Source organism: Drosophila erecta, unplaced genomic scaffold (assembly GCF_003286155.1).
Source record: "Drosophila erecta strain 14021-0224.00,06,07 unplaced genomic scaffold, DereRS2 tig00000389-arrow-arrow-pilon, whole genome shotgun sequence".
NCBI classification, from domain to species: Eukaryota; Metazoa; Arthropoda; class Insecta; order Diptera; family Drosophilidae; genus Drosophila; species Drosophila erecta.
This window is the reverse complement of record NW_020825237.1, coordinates 297,114-322,001: the sequence shown is the minus strand read 5'-3', so window position 1 is coordinate 322,001 and position 24,888 is coordinate 297,114. Positions and strand designations below refer to the sequence as shown.

The window sequence follows — 24,888 nt, the reverse complement described above, 5'->3', positions numbered from 1 at the left end:
ATTATCGAATAAGTTAGGAGAATAGCTAAATCTCCTGCCGAAGCCAATACGCAAACTACGATCACCTTATAAAAAACTCTAATTTTGCATTGCCTTAACATGATAATTATTTAAATACCTAATTAATTTCATAATTACTTTATACTAGAAAATGTGTCGTTAGAGTATTCAACTTGCGACGTGGAAAATATATTTGAAGTTAGTGATTCTTAGGTGCGCTGGTCCTGTCGCAAGAATTCAATTTTGCAATAAACATGTTGCAAATGAATTTTTTTAACTATTTAGTATATTTATTAGTTAAAATTACTAGTATACAAGCATACCAATGCATATCAATTTTCAGTATTTGAAATGCAAATATTATTTTGTTGAATGTTTTTGTTATATTCTAATTTGACATTTTTAAAAACCGAGCAATTTTGGGTGGGTAGACAAGCGCGCCAAGTTTATTGTTTCTTCTTTTAGTTCCTCTTAATCCGTTTGCTTAAAACTGACAAATACATAGAGCTCACCGTTTGCTACTATAATATATCCGGATTTATATTCAATAAAAGTTAATATGTAGAGTTCATATGTAAACGGTAGCCAATTCGAGCGGCGATTTTAACGAACGAATATTTAAATAACATCTTAAAAAGAAATAATAGTCACGGCATCAATTTTTAAATAATATTTTATTAGATCACACGAAATTGAAAAAAACAATAATCAAATTCGTTTCTTAGATCAAAAATTATTTCGGGCCGAAAATCGTCTTCTAGCACAACTACGCACACATTCACACTTTTTTGCTTACTGCAAAAAACTCCCACAAGCAAGTGAATTCTATTTTTATGCTCTCAATTTTATGTGAACGGGAAGAGAGCATTTATTGCCGCCACCAAAAAAGTGGCTGCATACTGCAAAACCAACTTATGGCCCCTACCGGACGGATCGCAAGGTGGGCGGTCGAGCTTGAACAGTACCAGTTCGACGTTCAATATTGTCGCGGGAAATTCAACGTGGTTACGGACGCCCTTTCACGTCAGCCTTTCACTTCGAGCAACCCAAGAACCCGAGGAATTCCCCGACTATCGAGTCGAAGAAAGCCATCTGTACCCAGGGACAGGAAATACGCCCCAGGAGGAGGATCAAGTCCCGTGGAAACTGTGTGTTGGCGAGGAGTACCGCCAACGGGTTTTACAGGAATGCCACGATCACCCGACAGCCGGACATCTTGGACAAGGAAAACAAGCAAACGAGTCACGCAAATGTATTACTGGCCAGGTCTCTTCCGGGAGGTTACACGCCAAGTCAAATAACCGTTCAGCGTAGTATGTGCAGATTTCATTGGTCCTTTTCCGCGATCTCGCCATGGAAATACTATGCTATTGGTATTTTTGGATGCGTTTACTAAGTGGGTAGAATTGGTCCCGCTTCGGAAAGCAACCACGCCCCTTCTAGAGCGATCCTTTCGAGACAGGATTTTGAGTCGCTTTGGTATCCCCCAGATCTTCGTATGTGACAACGGGACACAGTTCACAAGCAGGTCTTTCAAAACGTTCTGTAAGAACTTTGGAATGGAGCTTCAACACACGCCCCCTACGCCGCATCAGAACCCAACAGAAAGGACAAACAGGACCATAAAAACAATGCTAGCCTTGTACTTGAATGGAGCAGAGCAAAACACTTGGGATGAGCTGCTGCCCGAACTTTCGTTAGCCATAAGCTCGAGCATTTCAGACACAACAGTGTTCAAGCCTGCCTTCATAGTGCAAGGAAGCGAAATGAGACTTCCCAATACCCTGTTCGATCAAGCCACACCCGGCCACACATCGAACCGGCCACCACCCGAGAAGAAGGCAGAGTAGATGCGGGTATTATTCCGGATCATCAAGAACAACAGCGAGCGTACATCTAATGAGCAAAGACGATGCCCTACAATCTCAGATGCCGGGAATGGCGATCCGCCGTGGGATCGCTGGTACTCCAAGGTCTCAGAGGTATTCACAGCAATTATAACCCACCACGGAGTAAGGGGTGTGTGAAGAATCACATTTCTCTTTATCATCACCCTTTATCTTTCATTCTTCTTGAAGAACCCCTGTAAATATATTTTTAGCAAGTAATGTAATAGATTTAAGTTAGCCCTAAGTGGCCATCCAAAACTATCGAATAAGTTAGGAGAATACATAAGTCTTCCGCTGAAGCCACGATCAGCTCGCAAGGGAAAAATACCAAAGCCACCACAATAAAACCGAACATAGGGGTGTTTTTTACGAAGCGAAGCTGTTTTTTACGTGGTCGCCAGGACGAGGAAGAACAAGCAGGACACTGGCGATGGCGAGGAGGGTGAGCATTATGAGTACGGTAGGGACAGATAGGGCTAAGCAAGGAGAGATATAATAAAACAATGAATGATTCCCATTGTTAACTACAATTGTGCCACCTGCGAGTACTCCGGAATTTTCGTAGAGTTTTCCCATCAGTGTTAGCTACAATTGTGCCGCCTCCGAGTACTCAAGGCATTTTCGTAGAGTTTCTTAGCAGTGTTAGCTGCGACGGTGCCGCCTGTGCGTTTGCATTATTTTAGCCACCAGTGTAGCCGCGATTATGCCGCCTGCGAGTTCTCCGGGCATTTTCGCATAGTTTTCCTCAGCACACGTGGAGGTTTTCCTCAACCGGTCAGCAAGATTACATTTTTTTTTCATTGTCGAGAATTCTCATCGTAAACATCGTGCAAGCTAAATTAAAAACGAATTTTATTTGGCACCAGGTCTCGAGATTTTGAAAAATAAAGATCGAAGTAAGACAATAGTCGTGGAAGCACTAAAACATACAAAATCCCTTTTACGGGACGGAACCTAAACCGAGAAAGTCACAAAAACCTCGTTTGCACATCTAGGAAAGGGCAGCCACATATCAAGTCGATCTACTGGCCCTACCCCAAGCGATGCCGGTGCTACTAGTCGGGCGCGACATGAAAGACCTTTGGGAAGGAGTTCCTAGAGTTTTTCTTACCGCCTCGATATTTCCACATGCTGGAGGATCAAATTTGGACACGTACGCAGCGACCAGGTGAGCTGTTTAAGTTCTATTTGATCGATCTCCGCATACTCATGTAACGGGCGGGATATACCATGGCCCAAGAACTTGAGCGCGTCTACGAAAATATATTTCCAACTGTACAAACTGTACACCCGGCGTCAGCATTTTCGAACGCTCGCTGAACTGAAACAACTTCTAGTGAATTTTGAAATAATAAGGAGCCGAGGAGTTTGGAACCAGCCAAGTATTCGGGAGTGCGAGGGGTTCAGCAACTCGAAGATTGCACGATGTCCCGATTTGTGTACGGACATACCCCAACCATTAAGGGAAACATCGTGCCGGAATCAGAAACCCCGACCAACGTGCGTAACGCACGCATGAACTGTGGAGAAAACGGCAATTTTTGACGGGAGTGCCGACAGCCTCAAGTGTTCTTCGCGTGCCTTCACACCATAGAATGTTGTCAGAGATCGGGAAACGGCAACGGGTCTCAAGCAGGGGGGCAGGGGGCCGCCTGAGGAACCCAAGCCAGTAAGTCAACTTATAAAGTAAGAGCAGGGCCAGGATCCAGGGCCGGATACAGGCGCATCAAAGGAAAACCATTTAAGGCCACCCTGGATACCGGGGACACGCGGAGTTTCATTAGTGAGCAACGAGCAGCTGAAAGCGGTCGCAGAAGAGATTCGCACACGGATCCGATTGGCGATGGCTCCCAACGTGATCTTACGCGAGGCCTGGTAGTAACCATTTACCTGGGTTACCAACAGGTAAAGCTGTTCCTGCTAGCCTCTGTAATGGACGATCTAGTAGGCTAGGAATGGATTTCCTTTGTGGCATTTAGACCACCATCAGCTGCGGAGGAGAACTATTGCAACTGGACCAGAAGAATGGATTAACCAACAACCTAGGAAGCGACGAGGAAGCCATGGATGTTTCAGCGAGGGACGACGCATTGAAAGAGAAGTGCCTGGTTGCTCCCCCTGGAATCTTACGAAGCGATGAGGAAGCCATGGTTGTCTCAGCGAGGGACGACGTTTCGTTTGCATGGCTACTCCCCCTGGAATCTTACAAAGCGAACAGAAAACCATTGATGTTTCAGTGAGGGACGACGCATCGAAAGAGGAGTTTCTGGCTGCTCCCTCTAGAATCTTAAGAAGTGACAAAGACACAACGGAGACACCCACAGTAAGCTCGAGACGATATTACACTAGATCGACTCGAAGCCGCTACTAAGCCACAACAGCAGGGAGGCACAAGATAGATCACGGCCTTGCCCCGAGGAAACGAAGCGGCCTAGCAGCAGAATCCATCCATTATCCAGAATCCGTACTGGAACTTTTACGAAAGTCGCGGCTTATCTCATCGCTCGACCTTTAGAGTGGATACTGGCAGATCCCGATTGCACCCGCCAGTCGCGAATATACCGCTTTTATCGTACCGGAGGGAGGCCTATTCCATTGGAAGGTGATGCCATTTGGATTACATTCGGCCCCGGTGACTTTCCAAAGAGCTTCGTAGCCCTATGGAACCATCGGCATTCGCGTATTTAGATGACATTAGTGTCATCAGTACGACCCTCGACGAGCATATCCACACTCCTCCCCAAAAGCAGGCAATGAAGTTGGGACACGAAACAAGAGCTAGCTTTTGAAACACTGAAGACACGACTTACTCAAGCCCCAGTACTTCACCCCGGACTTCACTCAGAGTTCTCTCTGCAAACCGATGATAGCGATCACGGGTTAGGATGATTGGTGGATTCCAATGCGAACGAAGATCCTGAAAGAGGCCTCATAAATGGGTTGGTGGATTCCAACTAGAGAAGAGCATTGACGAACTTCAATGCGGTATTCCAAACTTCACTACATTGTTGAGTTACAATCGCTACTAGGTACACTACTACTGCTACTAGGTACGCTACTACACTAAGTACCATCACTACTGAATCATTACTGAATAAGGAATAAGAAAGACAGAATAGGGGGATTGTGTATAACCATCATTCTGATCCATCCTCCTCCTAGTTGTGGCTTTTTTTTCACACGATCCACAAGCCCAACAGATAGACTGTCCTGTGTAACCTGGGTCTGACAATGCGTTAGGCAATAATTGCAATCACTGCGTAATTACTATGTGGCGTCAAGAAGGCACGTGCCTTTTATGCGTCTATGTTTTGTGCTAGCATAATTGTGAAATTCGAGCCAGTCAGAAACTAAAGTTGTAAGAAAACAGTTCGAAATGTCGTCGAGGAAACGCAAGGACACCATCAAAAAGGCACAGGAGGTTGAAATGGTTAAGTCTGGCCATCAGACTCCGACATATACAATAGTTAACAGTCTGTTGGTACAACGGTATGTTTTCTGCAAAAATAAGGGCGTCGGAACGTCGTTGCGGTGAAAACGGGATCGGTCGGGTACCCGCGTTAGACTTCTCGCAAGGTTGTTAGGATGTGAAGTTAATTTGCTTATGTACTTATGTTTTTGTTGGGTTACCTCTTCTGCACTGCAAGATAAGTAACTTCCTTTGCTTTGGGCAGTACTTTGTTGTTAAAGGTAATCGAGGGGCAGTGTTGATGAATGAATATCACATGCTTACAGTTTTGTTCGTTTATTTTCTGTATTTAACCCAGTTTGTTCTCTTTGATGTGTTCTGCTAGTATGCATTGCTGTCTCAGGGCGTTGGAGGACATTCTACTGAAGGCTGCAACGATTAGTTAGCTACGTTAGTTAGAAAAATAACTTCACCGAGTCCTTGTGCCGCGTTTTCTTTTTCCTCTGGTAATCCATTTAAAATAGCTTCCCGAAAAACAGGTAATAGCGGAGTAATTCCTTTTGGCAAGCAAAAACCAGGAAGCTATGTTCCTTTTAGTTCGCTTGCTGCAAACCTATCCTCGCCGGAGGATGCGTGCGTGGATTCGAGTGGATTAGGAATCACGGGCTCACGGTGGCGAGTTTCCCAATGACTATGAACGGGACAGAATTGGAGAAGCCGTTCAGACCTACCAGTTGGTGGGTAAAGGTTGAGAGGCCTTTTAGGTCTACAAAGGTGAGAATGGTTTGAGGTCTGCCAAAGTGAGGAAAGTTGAGAGGCCTTTTAGGTCTATCAATTAATAAGACGCTCTGGTCGGTCAATCAAACCGGTGATCAGTAAGGGCTACGATAGTTAGTTAACGTCTCCTCTAGAGTCTTTCCCACTGGTCCTTAGCTGCTGGTTCTGCCACTAGAACCTTTGCCGACCACCGGCTGGACTCAATGAGCTTCGGAGGGCTGTGGTCCGCTTTATATATCGGTTTGCCGAGGTGGGGTGTGCCCGCATATCTCGCCTCATTTTGGCCACATTAGTGTGCCCGATCCACTTTTTGGTCAGTGTGACCCTCCCTTGCCGTACCAAGCGCGTGTGCGCGCTTCTTTGAATTCCAATGATTTATGTTTTTATTTATGTTTACTTTATGGTTTGTCTTCAACTTATTTTATGTACATTAATTTCTCTTACATCTATTGATGATTTTATATACATTATATTAATGTATATAATAACAAAATTGATAACAAGTCATCGATTATTTTGGTAAACATACATCGTCTACGGAGTTTCGCTACCATTTTTACGAGCTCGAAAAGTTATCAGTCTTTAATTTGATGAAACATTTCCGACATTATTTGCATCGCCGACATTTTACAGATTTTACCGATTGAAGCTCCTGTTACAGGTAAGAAACGCTATGGCAAACCAAAACCAGGAAGCTCTATTTTTTTTTGGTTCGATTGCTGAAAAACATCAGATATGTAAAATAGTTGTTGCGCGCCATTCTTGCTTCAAGTAAACCATTTAGGTCTTTTAAATCATTTTACATTTAACTGATCTCTTGCAAGTTTTGATTTTGTTTCTTTGTACAGAGGTCTGAATTAAAAAAATTATGGTACACAGTAAGTGAACTTTAAGTGGCCAAACAAGTGATGACCTAGCTAAGGGCACAAATCTAAAATACTGTTGTGATGCTTGCGGTGGCTTGAAGGTGCTGATTAGCAGTTTTGGCTAGAGATAGTTTTCGTCGATCTGATTATCTTTTCTCTGCACTAGATTTGCAGTTTACTATCCTTCAGCTATTAGAGGAATCTCCAAAGATCCTTCCTTTGCATCCTATATAATTGTATTTAGAGAGTCTTGGCTAAAGTCGGAGATACTAAACTGTGAAGTTTTCCCAGGTTGTACACAATATGATCGTGATGATCCCTTTAGGCGGAGAGGTGGATTCTAAATTGCGGTTGGTGCCCTTATTACGGATGTTTTTTTCCGATAGCTCTGTTTGTATTACGTGTTCTTACATTCCGCCGCCTTCTAAATTCCCAGAATCCAATCCAAACCGTCCCATATAAGCCGTCCGATATGGACCAATTGGTAGTTCTAAGTAATTTTAATATTGTGATACACAGAAATAAAGTCTAATATCCTTCTCCCTATAGCACAACATGACTTTATAGACGGCCTCGACATATAGTTGTCACAATTTAAGAATATTCGAAATTCTCTTAGTCTTCTCTTTTCTTAACCTGAACATCGATATCATCATACTTTTGAGGTGACAATCACCATAGGTACCGTAATAAAATTAAAAGCAATTATATTATCTTTTATTATATTATTTATTAACAAACATCTTTGATTCAATAAACAGTTGACACACCTAAGAAATATAGAGTCTAGACTTATACAAAATTTATAGATACGGCTTCTCAATCTATTTTTTTTCAAATATCTATCTTTTAGCATCTTTGAAAAGCAAATTATAAAATAAATAAAATTCAATACATCTTTCAAAACTGTGGGCGTGGCAGTTTCGGCGGTTTGTGGGCGTGGCGGTATGAGTCAGCGAACTTGGGTCTATGGAATCTGCAAGCTTAATCTCAACTATAGCTAATCTCAGCTTTTATAGTTCCTAAGATCTCGACGTTCATACGAACGGACAGACGACCAAATTGACTCCGCTTCCTTCAGCTTGTAACATGATTTTCGATTCCTTGACTACCCTCTTACTCTACAATAGTTAAAAAAAAAACTTCCCCAAGTCCTTGTGACGCGTTTTATTTTTCCTCTGACAATCCATTTAAAACAGTTTTCCAAAAACAGGTAAGATACGCCCAACCAAGAACTTTAATAAGTATTATACTAATACTTACCCAATATTAAATACGATGTCGAATATAAAATGTTGAAATTAATGCCTTTTTTAAACTTTACTTTATTTACAAACAAAAAAAAAATAAATACAGCAATTTGTTTGAATGTTCAAGATATTTTTAGAACGGTTTTAAAGTAAATTTGTTATGTTTGCAGGGTGTCATCCAATTCTTCTTCTTTTATTATAGACTGCGGAGCTGTGCGCTTTAAAACTTTTGAAACTACTTCATTTAACGAGTCTCTAGCACCCGATTCTAATAGATCTGCAATCTTTATAAAGGTCGTATCGTCAGATCTTAATCTCAAAATAGAAATTAAAGCTAGTTCCGAATTTGATTTAACATAACCATTTTTTTCCTTAGTTCCATTCACCAGCATAGGAATCAAATATTTTAAAACTTCAATATTACTTTGATTTGCTGTCAAATTTTTAGAAAGGTGGGTACAACTTTTTGCAACAAGCTGTTTGACATCGTTGCTAGAATGATTCATTGCTCTAGCTAACGCAACTACAATATTAATAGGAAGTTCATTTTTATTGACAAGGTAATAGTCCAAAAGGTAAGTGCCCGCTCTTACAGCATTGCAAGCAATTGGCACTTTTTCTGATAAAATATTGATCAAAACATATGACGTAATCTTTTCCAGCAAATTTGACATAAGTACTTCGTTGGGGCACTCTTTTAAGGCTACAAACAATACTATTGTGTGTCCGTGCTTTACTATAAGATCATCTGTATTATTCGTCAGTATTATATTATTAAACAAATCATAGACTTGTCCAGACGCTATGTACTTTAATATCGCTCCCAAACATCCTCCAACCGCGCTTCGAGTGGCGTCTTCGTGATGTCCGATCATACCCAATAAGGTAACATAAATTTGTTTCTTTATTGGCTCAGACATTTTGTCTCCCGATCGACTCACAATACTGCGAAGTGCATGAAGCATTGTCTCTCTAACAGAAGAATCATCCGTGTTTTTAATTCCATTATGAATTTCATTAAATAATGTATCTGCTCTAGAATGAATTGCCACTAACTCAGACAATGCGTTTCCAGCTTTCATTCTCACGTTTCGATTTTGATCATGTAATGCTTTAAGAAAAGTGGTCTGAAGTTGTGGTAAAAACTGTTTTAACAGAACACCAACTTTATGAAGTAATATTGATAATGTTTCCAATACTGCAGCCTTAACCGCAGCGTTAAAGCGGTCTCCTAGTATTCGAATCAATGGACCTGTTATGTGTACTACTGAAGGCTGCAACGATTGTGCGTTAGTTAGAAAAATAACTTCACCGAGTCCTTGTGCCGCGTTTTCTTTTTCCTCTGGTAATCCATTTAAAATAGCTTCCCGAAAAACAGGTAATAGCGGAGTAATTCCTTTTGGCAAGCAAAAACCAGGAAGCTCTGTTCCTTTTAGTTCGCTTGCTGCAAACCTAACGGCTTGGCGAACATCAGATACGTGAGATATTTGTTGCGCGGCATTCATGCCTTTAATTACAGCGTTGAGGGCCTCCCAAGATTTCTGTAGTATATCTTTATCACTTTCCACCAACAACTTCAGTAAACATCTTAAGAGTTGAGGAATGTATTGAGAATAGTTTCCGGGCGAGTGAATACAAAAAGCAGATAGTAAGCTTGCTGCAGACTTCCGAGTGCATAGATCAGAAGAATTAGCTGAAATAAGCAATGTATCCATTATTGTTCTAATTCCAGTTTCATCTGTTACTGACAATATAACCGTTTGGCAATACTCGTTCTCCTGTGCTTCATTAGGATACCCGTAGGCGTCTGATAGAGCCTCTAATAATGCTGATAATATTTTAGGCAAGTATTTGATTAATGCTTCTCCGGCGACAGATACTAGTATAGATAAGGCTTTTGTATTCACTGGTGGAGATGTTAGTTGCGGCACAAGGTACGGCAAAACAACTTTTGATTTAATAGACATTACCTGTCGAAGACCGTCTAAAGTATTCTCAGCAATTAAGGGGTCGGGATCTGAAAGACCTTCCAGCATAAATGGCAGAATTTCATCCAACGCCCGAGATCCTACTGTGCTATGTAAGGACTCAAATGTTTTTGCTGCCGCTTCTCGAACTTCAGGTAAAGGATCGCACAAAGCCTTTCGAACTGTAGGGACCAAACTGTCTATAAATGTAAGGACCATTTCTTTTGATGTAGAACCCATTATTTCAGACAAACCAATGCAGACTCCTTGACGTTGATCAGAATGGTCAGAGTTTAGACCATTTTCAAGAATTGGAATTATTTCTGGTAAAACTCGTTCCCCAAGTTTTCTTACCAAATCCCCCAAAGTTCGCGCTGCCACTTGTCTCTTATCATAACTTGTACTTGCCAAACATCCAAGTAGTAAACCGAACAGTGTTGGTAGAATCTCACGCAGAGTCCGCGGAGTATTTGTCACCACCACTTTCCATACATGCAGTGCAGCCTGTCGCACCATCAATGAAACATCACTTCGTCCCATGTAGAGCCCTGACAATACTCTATTTCTACGTTCATCACCCAAAAAGTGAATAATAGCTGTATGTGAATGCTCCGTACCAAAATTATCATCTTCACTTGCTGTTTCCGTAGTCATTTTTCCCGATACTCCAGATATTCGATACAATAGGTCTCCAAGTAATTGAACAGAACTATATCTAATCCGCCAATTGTCATCAAACAGTCCTTTTTCTAGCTCAGGAAGTAATAGTGCTACAGCAGTTTCTGCGTATAAATTAACAATTCTTTGTCCTGCCTTTAAAGCAGTATCACGAACATATTCGCTTTCGTCCGCTAAAGCCTTTAAAATCGGATTGATAATTTGTCCAATATATGGTGTGAATTCTTCTTGAAATGCTCCAGGCATATATATAAACATCATTATATATCCATCTTTAACATGTGCAGCAATATCTACCCGTTCTGCAGTCGAAATTATTTCCGGCATAAGTTTATGCATCTTTTCAACACCAAGTCCTCCAACTACTTCAGATAGGCCTTGTGCTGCTCCACTGCGATCCACACTGCTAGACTCGGAAGTTAGAGTTTCCATTAGCCAGGGTAATAAATTTTCAAATGAACTTTCCCCCATACCTTTAACCATAGCACCAAGCGCACGAGCTGACACAGCTCGCACTTCAGGGACTGGATCTAGTAAAGATGATTTTAGGCCTGGAATAATACTTGGTAAGTAGGGCGCAAGATCTTTTTGGTCCGTTAAGGAATACATATTTCCTATTATTTGTGCAGCCATTTTTCGAGTCTCTGTGGATCGGTCCATAAAGGCACGTTGCACCACTGGCATAATTAGAGCTAATGAGGGAGCATCAATGAAGTGAATAAATTTAGTTTTTAGCAAACTTTGCAAACAAGTAGATGTATTGTTTGACGGATCTTCCAAGGCATCCAAAAGCACGGGAACAATAGCTTGAATTTCAGGATTTTTAATAACAGATCCAATTACCTTAAGAGCCTCTGCACCCGATTCTTGTACTTTAGTGTGAGAATCTCCCAAGACTTGAATAAGTTTTGGAACTATACTTGGAAGGCAAGATGAAAGTTGCTTTGGTGCGCAGAATGCCATTGCACCTAACAATTCAACTGATGCTGTTTTTGTTCTCCATGAATCTTCGTCGAGAGCTTCCAAAAGTGAAGGGAGTACTAGTTTAACTCCATGAGCGGAAAGTTTTCTCATAACTACTTTAGCTGTATCATCGGCTGCCTGTCTTACGTATTGGGATGGATCACCAAAACATTGTAACAAATGTGGCAACACATGAACTATATAAGGTTCAAATAAACGACCAAGTGTAGTACACAAAACTTCAAAAGCAAACAAAGCCCCTTCTCTGGATCTATAATTTTTTTTTTCTTGAATAAAAGCGGTCAGCTTTGACATTATGTCTAGTTGCTTTAAGGATAAAATTCCAAGACCTTTAACTATACCGGCAATGCCATAGGCAGCTCCTCGTCTTTCACCATATTTGTCAGACTTTGCCAATGAGTGTAACAATTTTTTTATCATTGAAGGGGCCTCATCCTTTACGGATGGCATAAGATGAGGTAAGCAATTCGATACCGCTTCCTGAACTTGTTGCGATGGAGTAGAGAGTGCTGTTATTAACCTTTTAACTATTGGGTCAATTCGTTTGTCATCTTTCTCTAAATGCCGCGCTAAAGAACCCATTAATATCACAACAGCTTGACGTATATTGTCGTAACTTTGGGATTTTGGTGCTTTATCGAGAAAATCTTCAAAGACTGGTAGCAAATTTACAATTGTTTTATTTCCGTGTAAATCAACTATCTTTAATGCAGCAGCTAACATTTCCTTATGTACAATATCTTCTCGGTCGCCGAGTCCTTGTGAAACCATAAAATTCATAATGTCGTTTATATCTTCAACAGATAACAGGAAAGCGATAGTGGAGAATGCAATAGCAATCCCTCTTCGTGGTTTCCATTGATCGATTGCAGGCTCAATTTCGCGGTCGAATTGATCCAATACCGGCGGTATTAGGGACAACTTTTCTTTGTAAATAGAAAATAACTTCTTTATAACACATTTTATTAAAACTTCATCACCGCCTATTAGGGGAATTAGGGATTCTGAAGCGGATTTTTGAATGCATGTCTCGTGGTGTGTGATATCATTAATAACATCGACATATCCGGGTAAAGGAAATTTGGCAGTGTTCCACAAAAGTAAAGCTACTTCCCTATTTTCTTCCTCTGGATCATGTTTTGCTATCCAAAATCGATTTATAATTATTTTTTCAAGACTGTTATCCACTTTAATGTGTTTTACAATTCCATTTACCATTATTATTAGGGATTGCAATGCCACCTTTCTTACAGCGTCGGAACAATGCTGCAAGGCTTGAAGAAATATGCTAATAATATGGTTATCCGGAATAGAAGAGCAATTATCACCATTTGAACACTTCGCAACTTGTAAAATGGCAGCTGAAGTTTGTGCCCTCAGTTTATGGTTGTTCTTTAAAAGATTTAACAAAATTTCAAACATACCAAATCTGGGCATAAACTGTGGCTTACAACAAGCCGCAGCGCTTGTATGCAGAGCTAATATCTGTATTCCTTTCGAAATTAGATCAAAATTTGAATGGGTATTTAACAATAATAACGCACGTTTTAAGAACTCGAAGGCATATGAAAATGATGCTGAGTCAAGATAGTTTGATTTAACGTGATTGTCAAGTTCAATTATTATATCATTAATAGCTTGATTTATATTTAAAGCTTCAAATTCCTCTTTCAAAATACATGATGGGTTTTGAAGTTTGATTGTCGCGACAGCGATGGCGCGCCCAAGTTTTGGATAGGAAGTAAAGCAGAGATTACGCAAGAATAAGTACAGGTTAGTAAGAACCTCGGCACACAGCGGACTTTTAGAAGCTTTCAATATGCCGTCCAATAAAGAATGAAAATGTTGGGCAATTTGTTCTCCATTCCCAGAACACGATGCTTTTAGCAAGCTTATTTTTGAAATTAGTTTTTCATAAAGCAGAGTAATTCTTAATTTTATTTGCTGTTCTTTTTCCATTTGATTTTTTATTTGTTCTTCTTGCTTCTGAGTATACCTTATAGTTTTTAATTTGCCTTCTTTTTCCCTTTTTTCGTCAATTTCACGCCGAAGTTGAATCTCTTCTAATTGTTCCTTGTAGCTGTAAACTTTATTTTCTCTTTTAATACGAACTGTTTCATATTGTGAGTCTATATGAGGTATTACACTTTTATCAAACAACTCGCCATCCGGAGTCAAAAATGTTAAATATTCCTCATTAGAAGCATTATAGTTAGAAAAGTTACTCAAATAGTTCTGTAAATTAATTACAACTGTTGGAACAATAAGATTCGGACAAATTCGAACCAAATCTGATATTGTATTCTCGTATTGGGCGCTAGCTACATAGTTGTCAATGTATTTATTAACAATTTCATTTGTTTTAGCTAATATAACATTTTTGGCATCCAAGTTAAAATGCTTTTGGATGGTTGCTTCCCATAGGTATGGCTCATTTGATACAATTGCAGGGTGATGTGATATAAGCAATAGATCCATAGCAACGTCCACAGAATCTTCATAAGTAATATGTTTTAAGTTGGTTAAATTAAGAAGTGCGTCTACATACACTTGATTCGAAGTCCCGAACTGATCCATTGAAGTCTCCCCGTCGGTTTCAATATTAACTAAATTAATACGTTTACCAAACTCGCATAAGGCTAACTTTACGAACTCAATTCCGCTTGATGCGTTTATTATTTGTTCGACCTGCCTAGCAGTAAATACTCGAACTTTTACTGAATTGCTACATAAGTTATAAACTAACGTTCGAACTAAAGGTTCAAGATTGCCTCTGATTTTGTCAGGATATGAAATCAGCAATATTCTTGTCATTAATGATATATTGCATAACGTGGTATATGGAGCTATTCCAGTAAACTTTTCATTATAAAAAATTTGTTTTTTCATATCGAACACTGTGGTCCAAAAGATGTTATAATTTTCAGATGGTTTTTCCAAAATAAGCATTATACAAGCGATGCACGCTGCTTCCGACAAATAACATAATTGTGATGAGTTTTGCAAAGCTTTAGTATAAAATGAAATAAGATCTGGTATAATAGAACCATGGTCATTTATCTCCGCATTTTGAATTGATAATAGAAGCCATTCGAGATAACTTTGCCGAATAATTTGATTTGTGTTTTTTAGGCGTATTCCAGATTTGAAAATATTAATAATAACATTTGGTAACTGGTGTCTAAATTTTTGAGTCCACAACCCTAACATGTCCAAGGTACAGCATATAACTTTTTCTTGCGTTTCACACTCCAGTGCTTTTCGAAATAGGGTAACAGCTTCATTTAAAATGTTGGGCATATGATCTTGATCTATGTTGTTAAAGCTTAAATTGCCAGCTCCCTGAAATATAAAATGCAAATTAAATTATAACATTGAAAAAGAAAATGGTTATTGTTCACACATTATTACGAATATATAAGAGTATATAAGAATTGTATGTGAAACGATTTTTAAACATTTGACAATAAAAATAAACAACCCGTAATCGTTAGATATAGATATAGATATAGATTATAGATATATAAATTAAGATGAATGCGGTAGTATTGCATTTCCTTGAAGATAGGAAAAGTCGTGCAGTGGAAATTCCCGCACTTAAGATCTTTTCCGATGTCTGGGAACATATAGTCACTACGGTGGTCTAGTTAGAGATAAAGAGCCTAGAGAGAAAGATGAAACATCCCCAGCTCGCCACCATCATCACAAACACTTAAAAAAGATAAGCTGAACATTATACATTACTATACATACAACAAATTTTGTGTATTGAAAAAAAAAGTGTCAATATATAGACAAAACTTTTGCGAATAAAAACATGTACAATCAAGTCCAATCGTATAAAAATATTTTTGACCATATTAAAAATCTTTAAAACTAAAAAGTCGTATACATTAAGTTTTAAGTAAAAATTAGTTTTTTAAATTAGATAAGCTTAAAAAATATTTTATTGCTAATCATAGCAATTTGTTAAATATGGGCATTGTCAAACATAAATGTCATGAATATCTTCTAAGCAGTATAATGTAATAATGATGGCGTTGGCACAAATAAAAATCACCTCATTCCGTACATCACACAGTCCCTAAATCAAACCCTGAGAAAATGGGTATTAGAGGGTATGTCACAAAAAACGAGTGACAACGTATCAAGATTATAGCAGGCATTCCGTAGGCCAATATAGAGTATATCTAGAAGAGACGTCAAAACTGATAGTACAGATTTCCTAAAAACAAGGAAAAACAAGATAGATATTCTTTGGAAGAAATTATATAACCTTATATAACGGTTTAATAATTATTTTGAAAGTTCGCTATTCGAGGAAGAAATTAGTAAACTTGAGTTTGACAAACAAAATATCTTAACAGCCATTCAAGTCGACTCTGCCACGCTGAGTCGACTCAGTGGAAGAGATAACGCGAGATAAAGTTGAAATGTCGACAGATGTTAAGGCAGAGGAGTTACCAAACCTTGCCTAAAATTCAGATACCCACTTTTTTTGGTGATTCCAAAGAAAGGGATCTTTTTAATGGGCTCTTCACAGAGCTCTTTACTCTTTCATCATTCTCTCACGTTTAATTATCTCAAGTCAGCAATAAAAGGAGAAGCCAGCAATGTGGATACTCATTTGTTGCGTGACTCTGCAGAAAATTATGAATCCACTTGGGAATTTTTAAGCAAGCGGTATGAGAATAAAAGACTAATTGTCTCTGAACGCATGTATATGCGCTTATGGATATGCCAAATTTAAATTTGGAATCCAAAAGGTAAATAAAAACATTTATTGACACAATTAATAAGTCAATATATATAATAAAATTAGAGGCTAAATTATCGGAAGATGTAGATGCAATTTTCGCTCACATAATTTTTTTTAAATTTAATAAACAGTCGTTCAATTTATTTGAAAGCCATGTCAAAACGACAATAGAAATACAAGCACTTCATGATGTAATGGACTTTTTAGAGCAATTCGTCATTATAACAGAAAGATAAACCTGTAAAAAAAGTTGTTCAGTTTGCTGCTTGTCCCTAGTTTATCGCTCGCACAGTGCACACGGCGGGAAGATAGAGAAAGAAGGAGAGGACAAAATCAGTCTGAATTTGCGAACACCGCAGAACGCCCGTCTTTGGTCTATTTATTTATTTTTTTTTGGAATTTTGGCGGCTCTTCTTCGCTCATTCCCGATTGGCGAGACGCGGGAAAGGAAGGCGTCGAGAAATAGGTGCCGCATCTGCAGGTCGTGGACCTTTGCGACGCTCTCTTCTGTTCTGTCGGCTTCTTGTGGGCGGAATCTTGTGCGCAACCGGAGTAAGTGGATGAGTTGTGTGCGGGGCAAGGATTTACCGAATGATTACATTACATGATTATTTGTTGTGGTGAGTTGCGAAAATACAGAATTAATACAGTCGATGTTAAGCACGGTCAATGTTTGCCTGGGTGCATTCCGCCGCGTTCAAGCCTTGGACGGGGAATCGCAGCTCTGGTTGGCGCATTACGTAACATCAAAGTTGCGCAAGGAAGACCCACAACACTTGGGAGCACCATCAAGGAAGCCACAGTTTCTACTTATAAGAATTTATAATATTTTTTGAATGATTGGCTGGTCATAATGGATGCGATTGAAAACCGAAGTTCGTCGTAAGACTTCAATTATGGCACAGAATTTACCGACCCGAACAAACGAGTGCGAGTGCATAATGCACAAGAGCGCTCAAGTCGCCCGGATACTGTTACCACTGCGGCGGCGACCATATCCTGCGTCGTTGCGCAACGTTTCTGGCCTTGGACTGCTAAAGGAGGAGAATACAGTGGGCAGGGCAAAATGATGATCGATTGCTTGATCAGAGCTGCCAAGTTTGTGGGCAGCAACATCATACGCTGTTGCATTTCCCAGTGTTGGGACAGCTGCAACAGACAAGGACCTCTGGTGCGAGTCCTTTTTCCAGAAGACTCACGATCGGATCAGTCGATCGGATGGCTGCTACAAATTTCGGTTTCCCTTTAAAACCTACCGGGATCCAAATATGGTCCTAGGAAGATCTCATCTAATGGCCCTTAATCGGTTCCTGCAGTTGGAAAGACGTCTGTCTAGCAGTCCAGAAGGGTGGAGCAAGGTGGAGAGAGGTGCACCGGCCTTCTAAACATTTAGGAGCTAGACTATGCTAGATTCTCTATCGTGTGCATCGTTCAAAGGGAGTCCTTTTCGTCTGAGCTGACCGCGGTAAGGAATGCTAAAAGGCTGCCTTCCAGAAGCAAGCTCTTGAGGTAATCACGGATCTTAGTAGAAGGCATTCTGCGAGTCAGGGGCGGTCGCGCCATTCTGGCCTGACACACGATCGTCGTCATCCAATAATTCTTCCAAGTTCTTATTACTTTACACAACTAGTAATAGTTGTTCGGAAATGTGTGAGGTTTTTTCGGACCAGCTCAATCACTTCGACACAGCTTATAGGAGATTTGCCGCATCATCAAGTGAACCCCCATAGCAGATCGTTCCTGGAGACTGGTGTTGGAGTTTCTCATTCAGCAAACAATGATACGACATTTATGTCGTATGACATTGTCATCATCAGGGATTATCGATGCACCCAGGGACGGATGCATTAGTCCGAGTAGTAACGCTTAAAACGAAACAGGGTCATTTAAAACAGTCAGTGTCAAAACTGTTCCCACTCCCAATCCGTTCTTAAGCACTCTCAATTACATACCTCAATCATAATGAATTGCTTCTTGAATTGCCGACCCCGATTTTAATTTTAAAATATACAAATAGACGGTCCCTTCGGGCAAACAACAGATTTTTCGTGGATAGTTTCTGGATGTAAAAAATCCAATGGAAAATAAACCATTGTAGCTACAACAATAGAATTAAAAGATTTAGATCGCCATTGGGAAGTTGAAGAAGAAGAAAAAAATTATATTGAGTCTGAAATATTTGAAAATAATTTTATTATGTGTCAATTCCATTCCAAAAAATGAAAAAGAAATGAGAAACTTAAGGCTGCCTACATTGAATATAAAAGAAAACATGGATTTATGTTGAAGTGAGTTATTGAGGGAAATAGCAAAAACTACGAATAACAAAAGATTGAACGACATAATGTGGGTTGGAGCACGAGTTCAACAAAATATTTCTCACTTTATTATTATATGGACGGACATTGAAAGATGTACCGACATATAAAAATAAATAATAATGATTAAAAATATCAATATATTTTATGAAGAAATTCTCCAGAAAAAAATATTAAAAATTACAAATTAACCACCGTCACTCACTTATGCAACTACATCTGCACCATATTTGGCTACCAGAGCTCTGGTAGATATGGCAGATAAATGTAAGAATACAATTATAAGTGAAATAGTTAGGAATGATTTCTATATGGATTACCACTGACTGGAGCTGATACGGTAGAAGAAGCTAATTAATTAATAACATTAATTTGACAAGAATTGCAGAAGAGGGGATTCAATTTGAGGAAATGAAAAATTAACTGAGGAAGACACAGAGGATAAGGTTCTCAATTTTATCGAAAATGATTAGGTAAAATATAAAGAAAATGTATTATTGTTAGAGAATATTCAAATCCCAAGAACTTTAAAAACTTTTTTTGACATATAGACTCACGCATTTGCTGACGCCTCGGAAAAGCATATGGTCTATGGTAAATACATAACAGACATAATAAGGTACATAATGTTAATATAATAGGTAGCAAGAGTCAATCCTATAAAAAAAAAAAACTATTCCCAATCTGGAACTGCGTGCAGCTCATTTGCTTAGTGAATTAGTTCAAAGACGAAAAGAATCAATTGACAATGCGATATCTATGCTAGGAGTGATTCCAGATTACTTTAGCATGGATTAATGTGGTCAAAGAAAGATAAAATTTATTAGAAGAATAACGGATGATATTCGGAAATTAACTAACAAATACTGAATGGATGCACTATTACTATTTTAAGATCCTGCTTATCAAAATAGAAAGCCATCCACGTCCGATTGCGTAAACGAACAGAGAGCTAATCATTTCGCGCAACGCACAAAACCCACCACGCTGGATCAGAATGTCTAGTCTGGATCATGGGAGAGCATAAGCCGGATCACTAGAGACCAGAATCGTCCAGACCATAAGGGTTAAAGGCAGCGGCCAAGAGTCGGCATATGCTGCACTCTGCCAAAGCTATTGCCAAATCCCATTGAAGCTCTGACAACAGGCGGAGTCATGCCAAAGGAAGGCCGTGACCACACCTTATTTGGGCGAAGACTAGCAATTTGAGCAGTCCAATATGGGCGGCAAGGATTCCAAAGCTTGCGGCAGTGCCGTTAACGTAGTCAACACCGTAGGTAAATAAACGGCCCAAATTTCACAAGAAAACAACAAGTGCAGTGAACAAATAACAAGAGAAGCAGATAGCGGTAATGCACAGCGAGGATAATGCAGTGCAAATTACATACATGCCGATGTACATATTAACGCACAAATTTACAACGTTTATGTACCCGTTACTATTTAGTATATATTCATTGTACATATGAAAAACTTAAACCGATCTTTTGAAAAGCATCACTCTTCAAAAGGCTCATTCCCTCAAGACACCAACTGTTAAAAGATAAACAAATATGTAAACCTCAATAAACTTTAAAAATAATTCTATCAATAACTGGATAACTTTGGTGCAATAAACTACTAATAAATCAAACCCAAATAAAAATTATAATTATAATTATAAATTTTACTAAACAGTATTTCATAATATATTCTTAATAGTTAACTAGCCTAGTCGGTCTGGCCAAAGACACTAATAATAAGATGGCAATAAGATGGTAATAGCCATACATAGCTTTTGCACTATTCAGCCACTTTTTTGGTGGCGGCAATAATTGCTCTCTCCCCGCTCGCGTAAACCTGAGAGCATAAAAATCTAAAAATAGAATTCACTTGCTTGTATGAGTGAAAACAGTCTAGCACATGTTGTGCTAGAAGACGATTTTCGGTCCGAAATCAATTTTGATCTAAGAAACGAATTTGATTATTGTCTAATAAAATATTATTTAAAAATTTATGCCGTGACTATTATTTTTTTTTAAGAAGATATATTTATATTCGTTAGTAAAATTCGTTATAAAAGCCCGCGAAATTAGGAATATAAGAGTACACTTCTAAAATTTACCTTTTTTTTACTACTTAGCACAATTACTTATCGTACTTATATTATTGTGCTTTACTAAGTCAGAAAATTTACTTTTATTGAATATAAATGCCGATATAATAGGTTGGAAAATATCTCCCTTCCGCTTTTTTGCTCTTTATTCAATGCCTTATAAAAAGTGTTACAGTGATCGGATTTAGTTCAAATATGCGCCGTTTTGTTCGATAATCTGTTTCCATCTAGATGGCAATTTCATAATACCTCCCTCGTAGAAGCCCCCCTCCTTATTTGCGAAGAACTCGGACAGCCACTTTTCACAAGCCTCTTTTGAGTTCAACTTTACACCACCAAGGTCATTCGCCATGGACAGTAACAGGTGGTAATCACTTGGCGCTATGTCCGGGCTATATGGTGGATGCGATAAAACCTCCCACCCGAGCTCCCTTAGCTTCTGACGAGTCATCAACGAAGTGTGTGGTCTGGCGTTGTCCTGGTGGAACACTACACCCTTCCTGTTGGCCAATTCTGGACGCTTCTGGTCGATCGCCTGCTTCAAGCGGTCCAGTTGTTCGCAGTAGATGGTAGAATTAGGCGTCTGGCCATATGGGAGCAGCTCATAGTGGATGATTCCCTTCCAATCCCACCAAACACACAGCAAAACCTTCCTGTCCGTCAATCCCGGCTTGGCCACTGTTTGGGACGATTCACCGGCCTTCGACCACGACCGTTTTCGCTTGATATTGTCGTATGTGATCCATTTTTCGTCACCATCCGCTTCAAGAATGGGTCGAGTTCGTTCCGTTTCAGCAGCATATCGCAGGCGTTGATTCGGTCCAGAAGGTTTTTTTGCGTCAAATCATGCGGCACCCAAACATCAAGCTTTTTTTTGTATCCAGCCTTCTGCAGATGGTTTAAAATGGTTTGGTGACTAACTCCCATCTCCTGGGCGATGTCACGAGATGCCACATGCCGGTCTAACTCGATGTATTCCATGATTTGATCGGTATTTGTCGTCACAGGTCTTCCGCCGGCTGGCTTATCCATGGTGTCGTTTTCACCGGCTCTGAATCGTCGAAACCATTCCTCCGCGGTTCGAAGTGATATAGTACCATCCCCCAAAACACCATTAATCTCACGGAACGTTTCTCTAGCGGATTTGCCTTTAACTAAGGAAAACTTTAAAATAGCGCGAGTTTCGGCGTTAGTGAACTCCATGTTTACACGTCTATAACTGTTGAACGCAATATCCAAACTAATCATGCATAGCGTCGTTTTGTAGGTTATGTCAAGACCTTTCAAATTATGTATAGTATTGCTCTACGAGCTCTGTAGCGCTTTGTACATAGCCGCGAAATTCAAAATACAAAAAGGAAGGGAGATATTTGCCAAACTAATATATATACATATTAACATATAGTAACATATTTTTGTTACTTGGATACTAGTAAGTATCTTGGTACTTGGATACGCTCTAGCGCGCTCTCTGGCTCTTGAACAAAACCAGATCTAAAGCCAGCACGAAAAAATCGCATGGCGTTATGCATCTTATTATTCTAGTGTCTTTGGTCTGGCCATGTGCGTCTGTCCGTCCGTCTGTCTGTTCGCCCGTATGAAGGTCGAGATTTCAGTAACTATTCTATCACAATACTAAAAACATTTGTGCCAGGCTCTTTCTAAGATCCACACAAGTTGCCTTAAACTTTCACGTCCATTTTTGAAATGTTGTTTGATAATTTGTAATTTTTCAATTTTTTTTTATATTTTTCTCGGCCATTTTAATTTGTAGGCCGAACCAAATTGTAAATGTTTACTACGTGCGTCTACTAGCTGACTAACCGTGAACTCGACTTGTTTTTTATACCGGTTACTCGTATTAAAAGGGTATACTAGATTCGTTGAAAAGTATGTAATAGGCAGAGTAAGATTAAGCACGCAGCTTCCAGAGACTTTTAGTTCCCCTACTATCAGATACCCATTACTCAGCTAGCGGAAGTGCGAACAAGAAATTGTAAAATTTTTCTGGAATATTTATACAAATAGAGATTTAAAAGAATTAAATGAAAAAAAAATTAAAAACTTTTTCAAAAGTGGGCGTGGCAGTTTTGGCCGTGGGAATGGAAAAACGTTTTTTTGCAAATCGAGAGATTTACAAGACTAATAAAAAAATTAAAAACTATTTTCAAGTGTGATCGTGGCAGCTCCTTCTAACTTGCGCTGCGTCTATATCTCTGGAATCTGCTTGCCTAATCTCAACTTTCTAGCTTCTATAGTACCAGAGATCTCGACGTTCATACGCAGGGACAGACGGACATGGTCAGCCATTCGGTTATTGATTTTGATAAAGTATATATATACTATAAATTGATTATATTTTATATATTATATAAAAGAATTAAATGGAAAAAATTAAAAACTTTTCAACGAATCTAGTATACTGTTCTACGAGTAACGAATAAATACTACAAAATTGAGAGTAAGCATGAACATTCTAGTATTGCACTGCACTTTTGCCTTAGTGCCTTAGTTTGACTATTTATATAGATATGCCAGAAAGCTTTTAAATTTCTCCCACGTACTCTTACTAGCTAAGTAATGGATTATTGATAGTCGTGGAGATCGACTATTTCGTTCTTTTGTGCTTTTTTTCTATTACATATTTTGCAGATCAAATTATATTGTTTTTAAAACATATGTACATTTTTAAATTACCTGTATGATATTTATTCTATATTCGATCACATTAATTTTGCCGTCGGATCCATTTAAAACAGAGAAAATGCGCTCTAGTAATTGTTTTACGATATTCCAATCAGAACATTTTGTTGACAAAAGCTTTAACGATTCAAGTGACTCTTGTCGTGCGATGTCACCTTTACTGTATAAATTTTGAATGAGAACTATTCCAACTTTATGAGCATAACGACTGCAGTCAAAGTTCAACATATTAAAAATAAACCCAATACTTTGAAGTGTATTTTCGGGGCTTCGCAATATAGACCTTTGTAAAGAGGGATATATGTAAGAATCAAATTCAGTATCGGTGAGGGATTCCAATAATGGACTGCAAGCTGCAATAAAGGACGTGTCTGGTTTGGTTTTGCATGAAATCATACTTTTTACGAAGTACTCTGAAAGCTTTTCCGTATCTTGGTTTAATATTACTGCATTATAGTTTTTAGATTTAAATTGAATCATTGCCATTAACAAAATTGTTACATTACTAGTTGCTTCCATTTGAAATAATATGTCCATTGTTTCATTATAAATTGCAGTGTTATCCCATAAATCGTCCAATATTTTTTTTCTTGCGTCTGTAACTCTTTGGTTTGGTGATATTACAGTTATTTGATATAACAAGGACTGATATTCAATCAATTTTTTTTTCTCGGTCTTAAAGATATTTGATTCACGTTGTGCTTGTTTTTGTATGATAGATATCCATCCCAACGCTATAACAGCCAATTTACACGATTTTTGAGGTGATACACTAGCGAATTCTTTAAATATAAAAGCTTTAAAGACGTTTAACATATGTTCAATTGTTAAATCATGATGAGTAGTTAGAAGGTCTATTAGAAGATCTCTAACCATTCGTTGCGATGTCGGGTCCTTGTATTTCGTTATCGTAGTTCCAATCACCTTACATATTCCACGAATTATTGTTGAATTTATACCTTAAAATAGAAAAAATAATAATTATTACTATGACCAGAATTAAGTCTAGTCGCCGGTCAGACCCTATCACTTCAGCAATTAATAACTAAACATATATTTATTATAAACGTGTACCTTGTGTTCCACATTATTCCCGGAAACATTTCGAACGATACATGGTGGGAATTAGGGAATTAGGAACAAGGTCAGCATTCTGACTATAGCGCTGTCGTCAATTATGTTCATTGCTCCTA

At 38.9% G+C, this 24,888-nt stretch overlaps 1 protein-coding gene across 2 annotated transcripts in view; it reads right to left on the bottom strand.

The window, feature by feature from the left end:
* Positions 1 to 5,737: 5,737 nt before the first annotated feature.
* The window catches only part of LOC26526330 (eIF-2-alpha kinase activator GCN1), a 28,348-nt gene continuing 9,197 nt past the window's right edge, over positions 5,738 to 24,888 (bottom strand). The window contains exons 3-5 of one of the 2 annotated variants that reach the window (XM_026983579.1): positions 23,690 to 24,654; positions 9,644 to 15,162; positions 5,738 to 5,911 (exon numbers count right to left, since the gene is read on the bottom strand). In XM_026983579.1, coding sequence (XP_026839380.1) covers positions 5,881 to 5,911; positions 9,644 to 15,162; positions 23,690 to 24,654 — 6,515 coding nt within the window. In that variant the 3' untranslated portion in view covers positions 5,738 to 5,880. Of the gene's footprint in view, positions 5,912 to 8,292; positions 15,163 to 23,689; positions 24,655 to 24,888 lie in introns of those variants that run through there. The other variant, XM_015160004.2, reaches the window with a different exon arrangement.